At 39.0% G+C, this 15,339-nt stretch overlaps 1 protein-coding gene across 1 annotated transcript in view; it reads left to right on the plus strand.

Moving 5' to 3' along the window:
* The window catches only part of PIK3C2G (phosphatidylinositol-4-phosphate 3-kinase catalytic subunit type 2 gamma), a 474,611-nt gene that overhangs the window by 284,478 nt on the left and 174,794 nt on the right, over positions 1-15,339 (plus strand). The window contains exons 21-22 of the mRNA XM_070370044.1: positions 8,403-8,495; positions 10,161-10,290. Coding sequence (XP_070226145.1) covers positions 8,403-8,495; positions 10,161-10,290 — 223 coding nt within the window. The remainder of the gene's footprint in view (positions 1-8,402; positions 8,496-10,160; positions 10,291-15,339) is intronic.

The raw sequence follows: 15,339 nt of genomic DNA on the forward strand, positions 1-15,339 counted from the left end.
CTGTCTACAAGAAACCAACATCAGACCTAAAGACACATATAGACTGAAAGTGAGAGGATGGAAAAATGCATTCCATGCAAATGGGAAGCAAAAGAAAGCTGGACTAGCAATCCCCATGCCAGACAAAATAAACCCTAAAATAAAGAAGATTACAATAGATAAGGAAGGACAGTACCTAATGATCAAGAGATCAATCCAAGAGGAAGACATAACAATTGTAAATATCTACGCACCCAACATAGGAGCACCTCAGTACATAAGACAAACATGAACAGACATAAAAGGAGAAATTGACAGTAACACAATAATAGTGGGAGACTTTAACACCCCACTCACACCAATGGACAGATGATCAAAACAGAAAATTAATAAGGAAACACAAGTCTTCAATGATACATTAGATGAAATGGATCTCATTGATATCTTCAAGACATTCCATCCAAATGCAAAAGAATACACCTTCTTTTCAAGTACACATGGAACATTCTCCAGGATAGACTTGGGTCACAAATCAAACCTCAGTAAATTTAAGAAAATTGAAATCATATCAAGCATCTTCTCCAACCACAACACCATGAGACTAGATACTAATTACAAGAAAAAAACTGTAAGAAACACAAACACATGGAGATTAAACAACACATTTCCAAATAACTACAGGTTAATGAAGAAATCAAAAGGGAAATAAAAAAAAATTTTTTAGAAACAAATGACAATGAGAACATGACAACTCAAACCTAAGGGATGCAGCAAAAGTGGTTCTAACAGGGAAGTTTATTGCAATACAATCCTACCTCAAGAAACAAGAAAAACATTAAATAGACAGCCTAACTTTATACCTAAAGCAACTGGAAAAAGAAGAAGAAAAAAAAAATTAGCAGAAGGAAAGAATCATAAAGATCTGAGAAGAAATAAATGAAAAAGACATGAAAGAAACAACAGTAGAGATCAATAAAACTAAAAGCTGGTTCTTTGAGAAGATAAACAAAATTGACAAACCCTTAGCCAGACTCATCAAGAGAAAAAGAGAGAAGAATCAAATCAACAAAATTAGAAATGAAAAAGGAGAGGTTACAACAGACAATGCGGAAATACAAAGGATTATATGGGACTATTATGAACAACTATATGGTAATAAAATAGATAACCTGGAAGAAATGGACAGATTCTTAGAAATGTTCGGTCTTCCAAAACTGAATCAGGAAGAAATAGAAATTTTGAACAACCCAATTTCAAGCACTGATATTAAAGCTGTGATCAAAAACTCTCCCCAAAAACAAAAGTTCAGGACCAGATGGCTTTACAGGAGAATTCTATCAAACATTTAGAGAAGATCTAATGCCTATCCTTTTAAAACTCTTTCAAAAAATTGCAGAGGAAGGAACACTTCCCAATTCATTCTATGAGGTCAAAATCACCCTGATACCAAAACCAGACAAAGGAAACACAAGAAAAGAAAACGACAGGCCAATATCACTGATGAACATAGATGCAAAAATCCTCAACACAATTTTAGCAAACAGAATTCAGCAATACATCAAAAAGCTCATACACCATGATCAAGTTGGATTTATTTCAGGGATGCAAGGATTCTTCAATATACAGAAATCAATGAATGTGACACACCATATTAACAAATTGAAAGACAAATCTGCTTCTATACCATCATCTCAATAGAAGCAGGAAAAGCCTTGAACAAAATTCAGCACCTATTTATGTTTTAAAACTCTTAAAAAATGGGCATAGAAGGAACCTACCATAACACAGTAAAGGCCATATATGATAAGCCTACAGCAAACACTGTGTCTTTCCTTTTCCCTAAGTCCTTTCAAAAGCTCAGTTAGTAGAGCAGAGGATTGTAGTTGACACTCTAACTGAGAGACATCCTTAGGTCACTGGTTCAACTCCAGCTCGAAGGAGACATATCCACTTTTGGACTTCCCTTGTGGCTCAGCTGGTAAAGCTTCCATCCGCAATGTGGGAGACCTGGGTTCTATTCCTGGGTTGGGAAGATCTGCTGGAGAAGGGAAAGGCTACCCACTCCAGTATTCTGGCCTGGAGAATTCCATGGGACTGTATAGTCCATGGGGGTCTCACAGAGTCGGACATGACTGAAGCAACTTAGCAGCAGCAGCAAACATTATTCTCAATGGTGAAAAACTGAAAACATTTCCCCTAAGATTAGGATTGTGAAGAAAGCTGAGCGCCAAAGAATTGATGCTTTTGATCTGTGGTGTTGGAGAAGACTCTTGAGAGTCCCTTGGACTGCAAGGAGATCCAACCAGTCCATTCTGAAGGAGATCAGCCCTGGGATTTCTTTGGAAGGAATGATGTTAAAGCTGAAACTCCAGTACTTTGGCCACCTCCTGCGAAGAGTTGACTCATTGGAAAAGACTCTGATGCTGGGAGGGATTGGGGACAGGAGGAGAAGGGAATGACAGAGGATGAGATGGCTGGATGGCATCACTGACTCGATGGATGTGAGTCTGGGTGAACTCCAGGAGTTGGTGATGGACAGGGAGGCCTGGCGTGCTGCGATTCATGGGGTCGCAAAGAGTCGGACACGACTGAGTGACTGAACTAAACTGAACTGAAGATCAGGAACAAGACAAGGGTGTCCACTTTCACCACTGTTATTCGACATATTTCTGGAAGTTCCAGCTACAGCAATCAGAGAACAAAAAGAAATAAAAGGAATGCAGATCAGAAAAAAAGAAGTAAAGCTCTCACCATTTGCAGATGACATGATACTATACATAGAAAACTCTAAGAATAGTATCAGAAAATTACTAGAGCTAATCAGTGAATTTAGCAAAGTTGCAGGATACAAAATCAATACACAGAAATCACTTGCATTTCTATATACTAACAATGAAAAATCAGAAAGAGCAATTAAGGAATCAATCCCATTCACCATTGCAACAGAGAGAATTAAAAATCTAGTAGTAAACTTACTTAAGGAGAAGAAAGAACTGTACACATAAAATTATAAGACAGTAATGAAAGAAATCAAAAATGACATAAACAGATGGAGAGATATTCCACGTTCCTGGGTAGGAAGAATCATATTTTTCAAAATCATATTGTGAAAATGACTATACTACTAAATGCAATCTACAGATTAAATGCAATCTCTATCAAATTACCTGCATTTTTCACAAAACTAGAACAAAAAAATTCAAAATTCATATGGAAACACAAAAGACCCCACATAGCCAAAGTAGTCTTGAGAAAGAAGGATGCAGCTGGAGGAATCAACCTTCCTGACCTCAGGTTATACTACAAAGCTACACTCATCAAGACAGTATGGTACTGGCACAAAAACAGAAAGGTAGCCCACTGGAACAAGACAGAAAGCCCAGAAATAAACCCATGCATCTATGGGTACCTTATTTTTGACAATGGAGGCAAAAATATACAATGGAGCAAAGACAGCATCTTCAGTAAATGGTGCTGGGAAAACTGGACAGCTACATATAAAAGAATGAAATTATAACACTTCCTAACACCATACACAAAGATAAACTCAAAATGGGTTAAAGACCTAAATGTAAGACCAGAAACTATAAAACTCTTAAAGGAAAACTTAGGCTGAACAGTCGATGATATAAATCAAAGCAAGATCCTCTATGATCCACCTCCTAGATAATGGAAATAAAAACAAAAGTAAACAAGTGGGACCTGATTAAATTTAAAAGCTTTTGCACAGCAAAGGAAACTATAATCAGGATGAAAAGAAAACCCTCAGAATGGGAGAAAATAATAGCAAATGAAACAGCTGACAAAGGATTAATCTCCAAAATATACAAGCAGCTCATACAACTCAATGCCAGAAAAACAAACAACCCAATCAAAAAGTGGGAAAAAGACCCAAACAGACATTTTGCCAAAGATGACATACAGATGGCTATCAAACACGTGAAATGATGGTCAACATCACTCATTATTAGAGAAATGCAAATCAAAAGTACAATGACATATCACCTCACACCGATCAGAATGGCCATCATCAAGTCTACAAACAATAAATAGTAGAGAGGATGTGGAGAAAAGGGAACACTCTTGCACTGTTTGTGGGAATGTATACTGATACAGCCACTATGGAAGATGGCATGGAGATTCCTTAAAAAGCTAGGAAAAAACCACCATATGACTCAGCAATCCTACTCCTAGGCATACACCCTAAGGAAACCAAACTTGAAAAATACACATGTATCCCATTATTCATTATAGCACTATTTACAATAGGTAGAACATGGAAGCAACCTAGATGAATGGATAAAGAAGTTGTGGTACCTATATACAATGGAATATTACTCAGCCATAAAAAAGAACACATTTGAGTCAGTTCTAATGAGGTGGATGAACCTAGAACCTGTTATATAGAGTGAAGTGAGTCTGAGAGAGAAAGATAAATACTGTATTCTAACACATATATATGGAATCTAGAAAAATGGTACTGAAGAATTTATTTACAGGGCAACAGTGGAGAAACAGACATAGAGAATAGACTTATGGACATGGGGAGAGGGGAGGAGAGGGTAAGATGTATGGATAGAGTGACATGGAAACTTACTTTACCATGTGTAAAATAGATGGCCAACAGGAATTTGGTATGGCTCAGGAAACTCAAACAGGGGCTCTATATCAAACTAGAGGGGTGGGATGGGGAGGGAAATGGGAGGGGGTTTCAAAAGGGAGGGGATATATGTAAACCAATGGCTGACTCATTTTGAGGTTTGACAGAAAACAACAAAGTTCTGTAAAGCAACTATCCTTCAATAAAAAATTAATTTTAAAAAATAAATAAAGGAAAATAATAGAATGGGAAAGACTAGAGATCTCTTTCGGAGAAGGCAATGGCACTACACTCCAGTACTCTTACCTGGAAAATCCCATGGACGGAGGAGGCTGGTAGGCTTCAGTCCATGGGGTCGCTAAGAGTCAGACATGACTGAGCGACTTCACTTTCACTTTTCACTTTCCTGCATTGGAGAAGGAAATGGCAATCTGCTCCAGCGTTCTTGCCTGGAGAATCCCAGGGACGGTGGAGCCTGATGGGTTGCCGTCTATGGGGTCGCACAGAGTCGGACACTGAAGCGACTTAGCAGCAGCAGCAGCAGAGATCTCTTCAAGAAAAGTACAGATACCAAGGGAAAATTTCATTCAAAAATAGGCACAATATAGGACAGAAATGGTATGGACCTAACAGAAGCAGAAGATATTAAGAAGTGGCAAAAATACAAAGAACAAAAAAGATCTTCATGACCCAGATAACCACAATGGTGTGATCACTCACCTAGAGCCAGGCATCCTGGAATGTGAAGTCAAGTGGGCCTTAGGAAGCATCACTACGAATAAAGCTAATGGACATGATAGAATTCCAGTTGAGCTATTTCAAATCCTAAAAGATGATGCTATGAAAGTGTTGCACTCAATATGTCAGCAAATTTGAAAAACTCAGCAGTGGCCACAGGACTGCAAAAGGTCAGTTTTCATTCCAATCCCAAAGAAAAGATAATGCCAAAGAATGCTCACACTACCACACAATTGCACTCATCTCACACATTAGCAAAGTAATGCTCAAAATTCTCCAAGTCAGTCTGCAACAGTATGTGAACCATGAACTTCCACACGTTCAAGCTGGATTTAGAAAAGGCAAAGGAACCAAAGATCAAATTGCCAACATCCACTGGATCATTGAAAAAGCAAGAGAGTTCCAGAAAAACATCTACTTCTGCTTTTTTGACTACGTCAAAGCCCTTGTGTGGACCACAACAAACCGTAGAAAATTCTTCAAGAGATCGAAATACCAGACCATCTGACCTGCCTTCTGAGAAATCCGCATGCAAGTCAAGAAGCAACAGTTAGAACTGGACATGGAACAACAGACTGTTTCCAAATTGGGAAAAGAATACATCAAGGCGGTATATTTTCAAGGCTGTATATTTTCACCCCACCTATTTAACTTATATGCAGAGTACATCATGGGACACGACAGGCTGGATGAAGCACAAGCTGGAATCAAGATTCCTGGGAGAAACATCTGTAACCTCAGATATGCAGATGACACCACGCTTATGGCAGAAAGTGAAGAACTAAAGAGCCTCTTGATGAAAGTAAAATTGGAGAGTGAAAAAGTTGGCTTAGAACTCAACATTCAGAAAACTAAGATCATGACATCCAGTCCCATCACTTCATGGCAAATAAATGGGAAACAATGGAAACACTGAAAGACTTTACTTTTGGGGCTCCCAAATCACTGCAGATGGTGACTGCAACCATGAAATTAAAGGATGCTTACTTCTTGGAAGAAAAGTTACAACCAACCTAGAAAGGATATTAAAAAGCAGAGACATTACTTTGCCAACAAAGTTCCGTTTTGTCAAAGCTATGGTTTGTCCAGTAGTCATGTATGGATGTAAGAGTTGGATATAAAGAAAGCTGAGCACCGAAGAATTGATGCTTTTGAACTGTAGTGTTGGAGAAGACTCTTGAGAGTCCCTTGGACTGCAAGGAGATCCAACCAGTCCATCCTAAAAGAAATCAGTCCTGGGTGTTTATTGGAAGGACTGATGTTGAAGCTGAAACTCCAATACTCTGGCCACCTGATGCAAAGAACTGACTCATTGGAAAAGACTCTGATGCTGGGAAAGATTGAGGGCAGGAGAAGAAGGGGACGACAAAAGATGAGATGGTTGGATGGCATCACTGACTCAGTGGACATGAGTTTGAGTAAACTCCAGGAGTTGGTGATGGACAGGGAGGCCTCGCATGCTACGGTCCATGGGGTCACAAAGAGTCGGACACAACTGAGTGACTGAACTGAACTGATGTGTGTGTGTATCTGTGTGTGTGTATTCAGGCTTCCAAGTTGGCTGAGTACTAAGAAATTTGCCTGCTAAGCAGGAGACACAGGTTTGATCCCTGGGTCAGGTAAATTGTCTACAGAAAGAAATGGCAACCTACTCCAGTATTCCTGCCTCGAAAAGCCCATGAACAAAGGAGCCTGGAGGGCTACAGTCCATGGGGTCACAAAGAGTTGGACATGACTCAGAAACTAAACAACAACAACATACATATTGTTGTTGAACCTCCCTCCCACCTCCCCATCCTACCCTCTATGTTGTCACAGAGCAACATGCTGAGCTCTCTTCTCTGTTATACAGAAACTTCCCACTAGCTTTCTATTTTACACGTGGTAGTGTGTATATCAGTGCTACTCTTTCCTTTTTCTCACCCTCTTCTTCCTCCACTGTGTCCACAGGTCTGTTCTCAACAATTATGTCTCTATTCCTGCTCAGCCAAAAGGTTCATCAGTACCATTTTTGTAGATTCCATCAGTTCAGTTCAGTCACTCAGTCATGTCCGACTGTGCAATTCCATGCACTGCAGCACTCAGGCTTCCCTGTCCATCACCGACTCCTGGAGCTTGCTCAAACTCATGTCCATTGAGTCAGTGATGCCATACAACCATCTCGTCCTCTGTCATCCCCTTCCCCTCCTGCCTTCAATCTTTCCCAGCATCAGGGTTGTTTCAAATGAGTCAGTTCGCATCAGGTGGGCAAAGTATTGGAGTTTCAGCTTCAACATCAGTCCTTCCAATGAATATTCAGGACTAATTTCCTTTAGGATGGATTGGCTGGATTGGCTAGATTCCATATATATGTGTTAATTCAAAATATTTGTTTTTCTTTATGGCTTACTTCATACTCTGTGTGCATGCTAAGTCACTCCAATCATGTCTGACTCTGAAACCCTATGGATTGTAGCCTGCCAGGCTCCTCTGTCCAAGAGATTCTCCCGGCAAGAATACTGGAGTGGGTTGCCATGCCCTCCTCCAAGGGATCTTCCTAACCCAGGGATCAAACCCACATCTCTTATGTCTCCTGCATTGGCAGGCATGTTCTTTACCTCTAGAGCCACCTGGGAAGCCCACTTCCCTCTGTATCAGAGTCCAAATTTGTATTCAGGTCTTTCTTAACTCTGTATCCATGTTTCTTTAAAATATGCTCTTGGGCAGAAAGAATGAAAAGGAAATATATTTTTTTTAAATAGCAATTTCATCTTTTAGATATTAACCAACCAGCAAAAGCACAATACCCACATACTACTTAGATTATTTAAACCCCCTCCACACCATCACTGCTTAGTGAGGAAAAAATGTCCTTGAAGATTTATAACCTGCTGAAAAGCTGGCTTTTTAGTTTACAAATGAAGGCTTTGGTTGGTAGACTAAAGTCTTTTTTTTTTTAAGTAAATATGTTTCTTTGTTTCAAAGTGTAAAAATTATTCATATGTGTTATATTTGCTCATATAACAGATTCCGCTGGGGCCATGATTTCAAACTGTTCTCTTTGCTTTATTTTGCTCACCATATTTCTCTTGCTTTTGTCCTGTAGGCATGTTCATATTTCACATCTAATGCTTTGCCGTTGAAGATTACCTTCATTAATGCCAATCCAATGGGCAAAAACATCAGTGTCATTTTTAAGGTACAGTAGCTCTCCTGAAACATCGAATTGATCCCATAGATAGGACTATTGATTTATTACTCAGAAAAATAAATTAGTATAGCTCTATTCCTCTGGCAACAGCACAGAAGCTGCCAGTTATTTTCGATTCCACATTTTCACAGAATTATAGTACATGCCCTACTATGATTGGCAATAAATCCAACATTACTGGCTCAAAGCCAATGAATCTTCAGTGCAAAACTCCGGGAGGTATGTTTCAACAAATGAAATTGTATGACCACCTTTGACTAGTACAGAAAGCAGAATTGTGCTAAGTTTCTAGAGGGGAAAGTCTTCTTTTGGCCTCCATATTAAATTTGAATCAAAATCAGCTGCAACTCAAATGATATGATTTAACATAAAATTCTTCTTAGTGAGCACTTGCTTATTTTAGTAAATTGGGTTGTTTTCTTCTTTTATAATAAAACATAAATATGGGCCATATCAGGCTTTATCATGAATCCCATGGGACAGTAGAGTAAAAAGTTACATACAGTTCAGTAAGAATAAAGGAAACATTTGCCAGTCATTCTATTAATGTGTTAAATGACTCAGCCAAACCAGAAAACAAGGTCTCAGAGTGGAATTTGTATTCAATTCTGACTAGTTTAAGGATCACACTTATTGCTGCTGCTAAGTCGCTTCAGTCGTGTCTGACTCTGTGCGACCCCATAGACGGCAGCCCACCAGGCTCCTCTGTCCCTGGGATTCTCCAGGCAAGAATACTGGAGTGGGTTGCCATTTCCTTCTCCAATGCATGAAAGTGAAAAGTAAAAGTGAAGTCGCTCAGTTGTGCCCGACTCTTCGCGACCCCATGGATTGCAGCCTATCAGGCTCCTTCATCCATGGGATTTTCCACACCCATATTTTTGCTGTGATCTGTGTAACCTCAAGCATTAAGAGTTCCCCCAGCACTGCATTTTTGGTGAAGGAAAAAGAACCACACAGAATCTCATCGTGGCACACAGTCTTCTGAATATAATTTAGAAAGCATTTTCAAAACTGAGCCTCTTAGTAGTTAACAGCATAGAACTGTCCTTCCCCTTTGGACATTTTCCATTTCCTTCACCTATGCTAGAAAATCACCCCTTTATGATTTCTTGTTATCAAAGGCCATTTATTCTGAAAACTTTGTAACTGCCTTCAAAATAAGAGAAGCCAATAAGTCAAAGTCTGATGAATCATATATGTGCTATTTATACTCCCAGTCAAGAAGCTCCAGGTAATATAAATGTGTATCAGTGTATAAACTTGTAGCACATCAAATATATTTCCCTTTGAAAGAGATGTCACTTGGCTGAGTTTGAAATTTGGATGAACGTTTGTCTAGCCTCTCTTCACCAGACTTTGAGGTTAAGAGGCTGCACATGGATAGTAAATTGAAAGATTGTTATCAGGGAACAACATTCCAAGACACTTCTAATTTGATGGCTGAAGCTTCTATAATCATTTAAAAGAAAGCTCTTGTTTTCTTTGATCTTCTATCAGAAACACGGGGTACTCTTAGTGCTAAAAGAACAACTGAAACCACCCTAAGTCAGGCTGGAAAGTTATTCAGAGAAGGAAATGACATATACTGAGTTGTTGAAAACTTTCAATGGAATTCAAGAAGAAACCCAGAGTCTATAATTTTGTTTCTAACAGGCTGGAGATGATCTCCGTCAGGATATGCTTGTTCTGCAGATTATTCAAGTGATGGACAATATTTGGCTGCAGGAGGGCCTGGATATGCAAATGGTCATTTATAGATGTCTATCCACAGGAAAAGGCCAAGGTCAGTATAGATTAGAAAGCTGACTTACATTGCTTATCTCATACATTTATTGGTAATATGCCCTCAGACTTTCTACAACTTTCATTTTAGATGACAAATTTTAAAATCCAAAGAACTAAACACAGTCATTCTTCTTCTTCTTCTTTTTTTTTTTTTTTACAAAGAATTAGTTTCAAAAACAATAAGCCAAGATGATTTAATATCACAAGTGACTAAAGTCACTTTAGTCATGTCTTACTCTTTGTGGCTCTATGGACTGTAGCCTGCCAGGCTTCTCTGTCTATGGGATTCTCCAGGCAAGGACACTGGAGTGGGTTGCCATTTCCTCCTCCTCCAGAGGATCTTCCCAACCCAGGAATCAGACTTGCATCTCTTATGTCTTCTGCTTTGGCAGGCAGGTTCTTTACCACTAGCACCACCTGGGAAGCCCCAAACATAGTCATTCTTCTTTAAAAAAAGAATTGGCTTCAAAAACAATAAGCAAAGATGATTTATATAAAGCATAATGTCCTTCTAAATATTAATCAGGATTCTGACAACTTAAATGTTAACTGTAATATCCTTTTGAGTGTCTTTAAGGATTATTTACATTAATAATTCATATTTTTTCTCTTTTTTAAGCTAATAATAGAAAGGTCTGCTTATTCATAAAAATTACAATTGTTTCCAACTAAGACAAAATTTACAAAGTTGCAAGCAGTTAAAGGAGTTCTGAAAATTCTAAATAAGTTATCAACATGCACTTAGTTTCTGAAAGACTTTTGAGTAAAGTGTGATATCAACAATCAAAGATGATCTGTATTCAAACTTTGAACTTACTTCAGCATTTCTCTTTATAAAAGCCAAGACATTAATATGGAAATATAATTACATATGTACACATTTTCAATGAAAATAAAATGTTGAAGATCCACACAAATAAGCAGACATCAGAAGTAAAAGTTGTACTTAATTACAATCATGCTAAATTGAAGAAATAATTTCTAAGGTATCATAATTTTTTTACATGTGGCGATTGCCACTTAAGATTTCATTAAATTAATTGGTATAAAATATAAAAGATATGGGCTTCCCAGGTGATACTAGTGCTAAGGAATCTGCTGACAATACAGCAGACACAAGAGACCCAAATTCAATCCATGGGTTGGCAAGATCCCCTGGAGAAGGAAATGGCAACCCACTCCAGTATTCTTGCCTGGAAAACCCCATGGACAGAGGAGCCTGGCAGGGCTACAGTCCATGGGGTTGCAAAGAGTCAGACAAAACTGAGCACTTGTCAGCAGCAGCATAGAAGATACATCTGCATAAACAAAGGGATAAAATAATCATAGAATTGGAAAAAGGATTATGTTGTTGTTGTATTTAATTCAGACAGAACTACAGTTTAAACCCATCATCTTAAAAGAAAAAACTGTTACTGTCTTCAGGTACCCTCCAGTTCCTGGGGTCCCATCACTAGGCTCAGTCCTCCAGCCAACTGAGATTCAAGATTTTAGAAGCTAAACATGGAAGCATCTCCTAGTTAACTTGCAGTTATATAGTTCAGGGTTACTGTTACAAGTCAAACTGCCCAATTATTTTGATTCTAATAAAAGGGCCCTTGTTTCCATGCCAAGTGTACCACTCCTGAACTTCTAACGTTCTAAATCCTGAAAGTCTTTTATTACTGCTACTACTCAGAGATCCTTATTCCTTCAGTTTTATTCTCCCTTTTCTCACATAAATGACCTAATTCTTTCATATCATAATATGTTGAAAGGGTAAGAATGAGCCAAGGCTTAGATGACCCAAGCTGAGCTTCTTGATGTCACACGGATTACTTTTTATTCAGAAATTGAATACAGCAATAGCCTCAGTGGAATTCTTCAATTCCATCTCTTTGTTTCTCTGTTTACAATCATAGGAATGTAATGGAGACTAAAACTTTTAACTTTCATAAAATAGTTCAGCAAAAATAACCCTAGACTTGCCCAAAGTTAGAGATATAATTAGGCAAACAAGTTATTCTTCCCCATCCCCACTATCTACCAACAATTTCTTTAGTTGTAAGATTATAATGGAAAAAAATTTCTTCCACAGAAATGGCCACCATTAAAGCAAATGTCTTTTTTAGGCATTTAGGTTCCATTTTAAATCAGGTTCCAAGGGTTATTGAATATCTACTGTTCTCAAGAAATGTCACAAAGTAATATGCATGTGTGCTAAGTCCCTAGTATCCGACGCTTTGTGACACTATGGACTGTAGCCTGCCAGGCTCCTCTGTCCATGGCATTCTCCAAGCAAGAATACTGGAGTAGGTTGCCACCCCCTTCTCCAGGGGATCTTCCTGACACAGGGATCGAACCCATGTCTCCTGCATCTCCTGCACTGCAGTTGGATTCTTTACTGCGAAACCACTGGGAACACCTGTCACAAAGTAAGTTAGGGAATACTAAAATGACCTAAACAGGGCTGTTGGTCTTAAGGAGAGTATACTCCAGGCCACAAGTTAATATAACTTTATCAACATTATTGTTAATTCTCATGACCACTTGGGATATGGTGTTGTAGGAACTTTGGGAGAGATTATCAGAGCAGATAAAATTTCTTTAGGATTTATTTCATTGCTCCAAATTTGCTCCAGATTTGATGGGATAAAAGTTACTTAGGAAAATTGGACCAGTTACATCTAGGATCCAGCCAGGTTACTAAATCAAGCTCTCCACTGGGCAGGGGTGGGGAGGGGAATGGAAGGTGGAGAGGCTCAGTCTCAATGATTACAGAAAGCTGCTAGTGTTTCTCAGGCACCTTTTTTTGAGAAACACTACTTTCTGTGATGGCTCAGAGGTTAAAGCCTCTGCCTAGAATGCGGGAGACCCGGGTTCAATCCCTGGGTTGGGAAGATCCCCTGGAGAAGGAAATGGAAACCCACTCCAGTACTCTTGCCTGGAGAATCCCATGGAGGGAGGAGCCTGGTAGGCTACAGTCCATGGGGTTGCAAAGAGTCGGACATGACTGAGCGAGTTCACTTTCACCTTCTGTGATAGGGGCTTCCCTGGTGGCTCAGTGGTAAAGAACCCATCTACCAATGCAGGAGATGTGAGTTCAGTCCCTAAGTCAGAAAGATCCCCTGAAGAAGGAAATGGAAACCCACTCCAATATTATTACCTGAGAAATCCCATGGACAGAGGAACCTGGCAGGCTACAGTCCATAGGGCTGCAAAGAGTCAGACATGATTTAATGACTAAGCATGCATGCACAGCTTGTATGATATCATCTTAAAAAGTTTTCTCCATAAGAACCTTGCTACTTAAGTGTGACCTACGGACCAGCAACATGACATCATCTGTGAACTTGTTAGAAATTCAGAATCTCAGGTCCCACTTCCACCCTACTGAACCATAACCTACATTTTGACAAGATCCTCAGGCAATACACATGGGCATTAAATTTTGAGAAATGCTATATTACAGAACTATGTGATTGGAGCCACACATGTTACCCAATGTGCACAGAATTGTGCTAGAAGTGTTTAAAAGGTGTATAATACACAGTAGCTTAAAATGTATAAAAATGTAAATTATGGTTTGAATTAATGGGCAGAATTTACCCACCATGATTGTTATAAATGAGGTACAAAGTTTTCTGGGTAGTCAGCAATGAAAGACTTATGATAAATGACTTGGGATTTAGCAATGATTAATTCCCTGAAGACAAATGAGGTCTGAAGCATAACTGACTTTGCTGCAGCAGCACCCATATCTAAGGGTGCATTCATCCACGTCCTAGTCTGGGGTGTAGTCAGATGCACAGGGCCTTCCCTGGTGGCTCAGTGGTAAAGAATTGCCTGCCAATGCAGGAGATGCTGGTTTGATTCCTAGGTCAAGAAGACCCCCTGGAGAAGGAAATGGTAACCCACTCTAGTATTCTTGCCTGGGAAATCCCATGGACAGAGGAGCCTGGTGGGCTATAGTCCATGGGGTCACAAAGAGTCAGATATGACTCAGAGACTGAACAATAACAAATTCGAGGTGGCGATGAAGCACTATGGAACCAGGTGCCATGGTTTTCTGTTAGAAAGTGTTAGATGGAGGAACTGGGAGAATGAAGGAAAATTTCAGGGTCGGAAAAAGGAATTATATTGCTGTTTCCAAAGTAATTATATTACTATCAAATGTTAAGTTTTACATTCACTATCTCTATACACAAGGGAATACCTGCACAAGAGCCAAATACTGTCAGGCAGAGAGGGAGAAATGATATTAAAGATATGACCAGGATTTATCTCTGGGGTGTTACATTTCCTTCTTTTTTGTTTTCAACAAACTGATTGTAATATGTTATTTTTTACAGCGTTCTATTCCCACTCTCCATGTTTTAAGTTTCTCTCTGATCCAGCAAAGTAGTTGCCTAATAGTCACCCCAGGGCTGGGCTATTGAGTATTACAAGATTAAGGCCGCAAAAAAAAAAAAAAAAGAGAGAGAGAGAGAGAGAGAGAGAGAGAGAGAGAGAGATGAAGGCTACAACCAGCTGCCACTGGCCAAATCCAACACAGAGAAGTGTTCTGCCTACCATTACTATGATCTACTCATTTGTTGTTTAATTTGAATATTTTTAAGGTAGACATAAAACAGTCAATTTTTAAAACTTAACTGTCTCTCTTTTCATATAGTTACATTTATGTCCCTGATCCCTTTGGGCATTTGTGTTTGCAACTCTTGCAGCTGTCAAAGATTGTGGAAATTAGAAATTCTCAACTCTAATTTCTTTCAATGACTTTATTTACAGAACTGTAGATTACAGATTATTTTTGGGGCATTATTCCTAGGAGAATTTTAAATACTGGGTTTAAATTGCTATTCTGTACATAATAAAAATCAGAAGGTTTGAAAATATTTACATTCCAAAAGCCTTAGGAACACAGCGAAAAGAAGCCTTGATGGTTAGTGGGTCAAATGTCCTATTGAAGTTCATTCAATGTATGTTCCCCTAAAAAATTATCATAGTTTCCCTTTAATATTGACTGAGAAGGAAGGAGCAAGTGGCTCTGTACATGTTTACTGCAGAA

The sequence above is a fragment of the Bos mutus genome, chromosome 5 (assembly GCF_027580195.1).
Source record: "Bos mutus isolate GX-2022 chromosome 5, NWIPB_WYAK_1.1, whole genome shotgun sequence".
NCBI classification, from domain to species: domain Eukaryota; kingdom Metazoa; phylum Chordata; class Mammalia; order Artiodactyla; family Bovidae; genus Bos; species Bos mutus.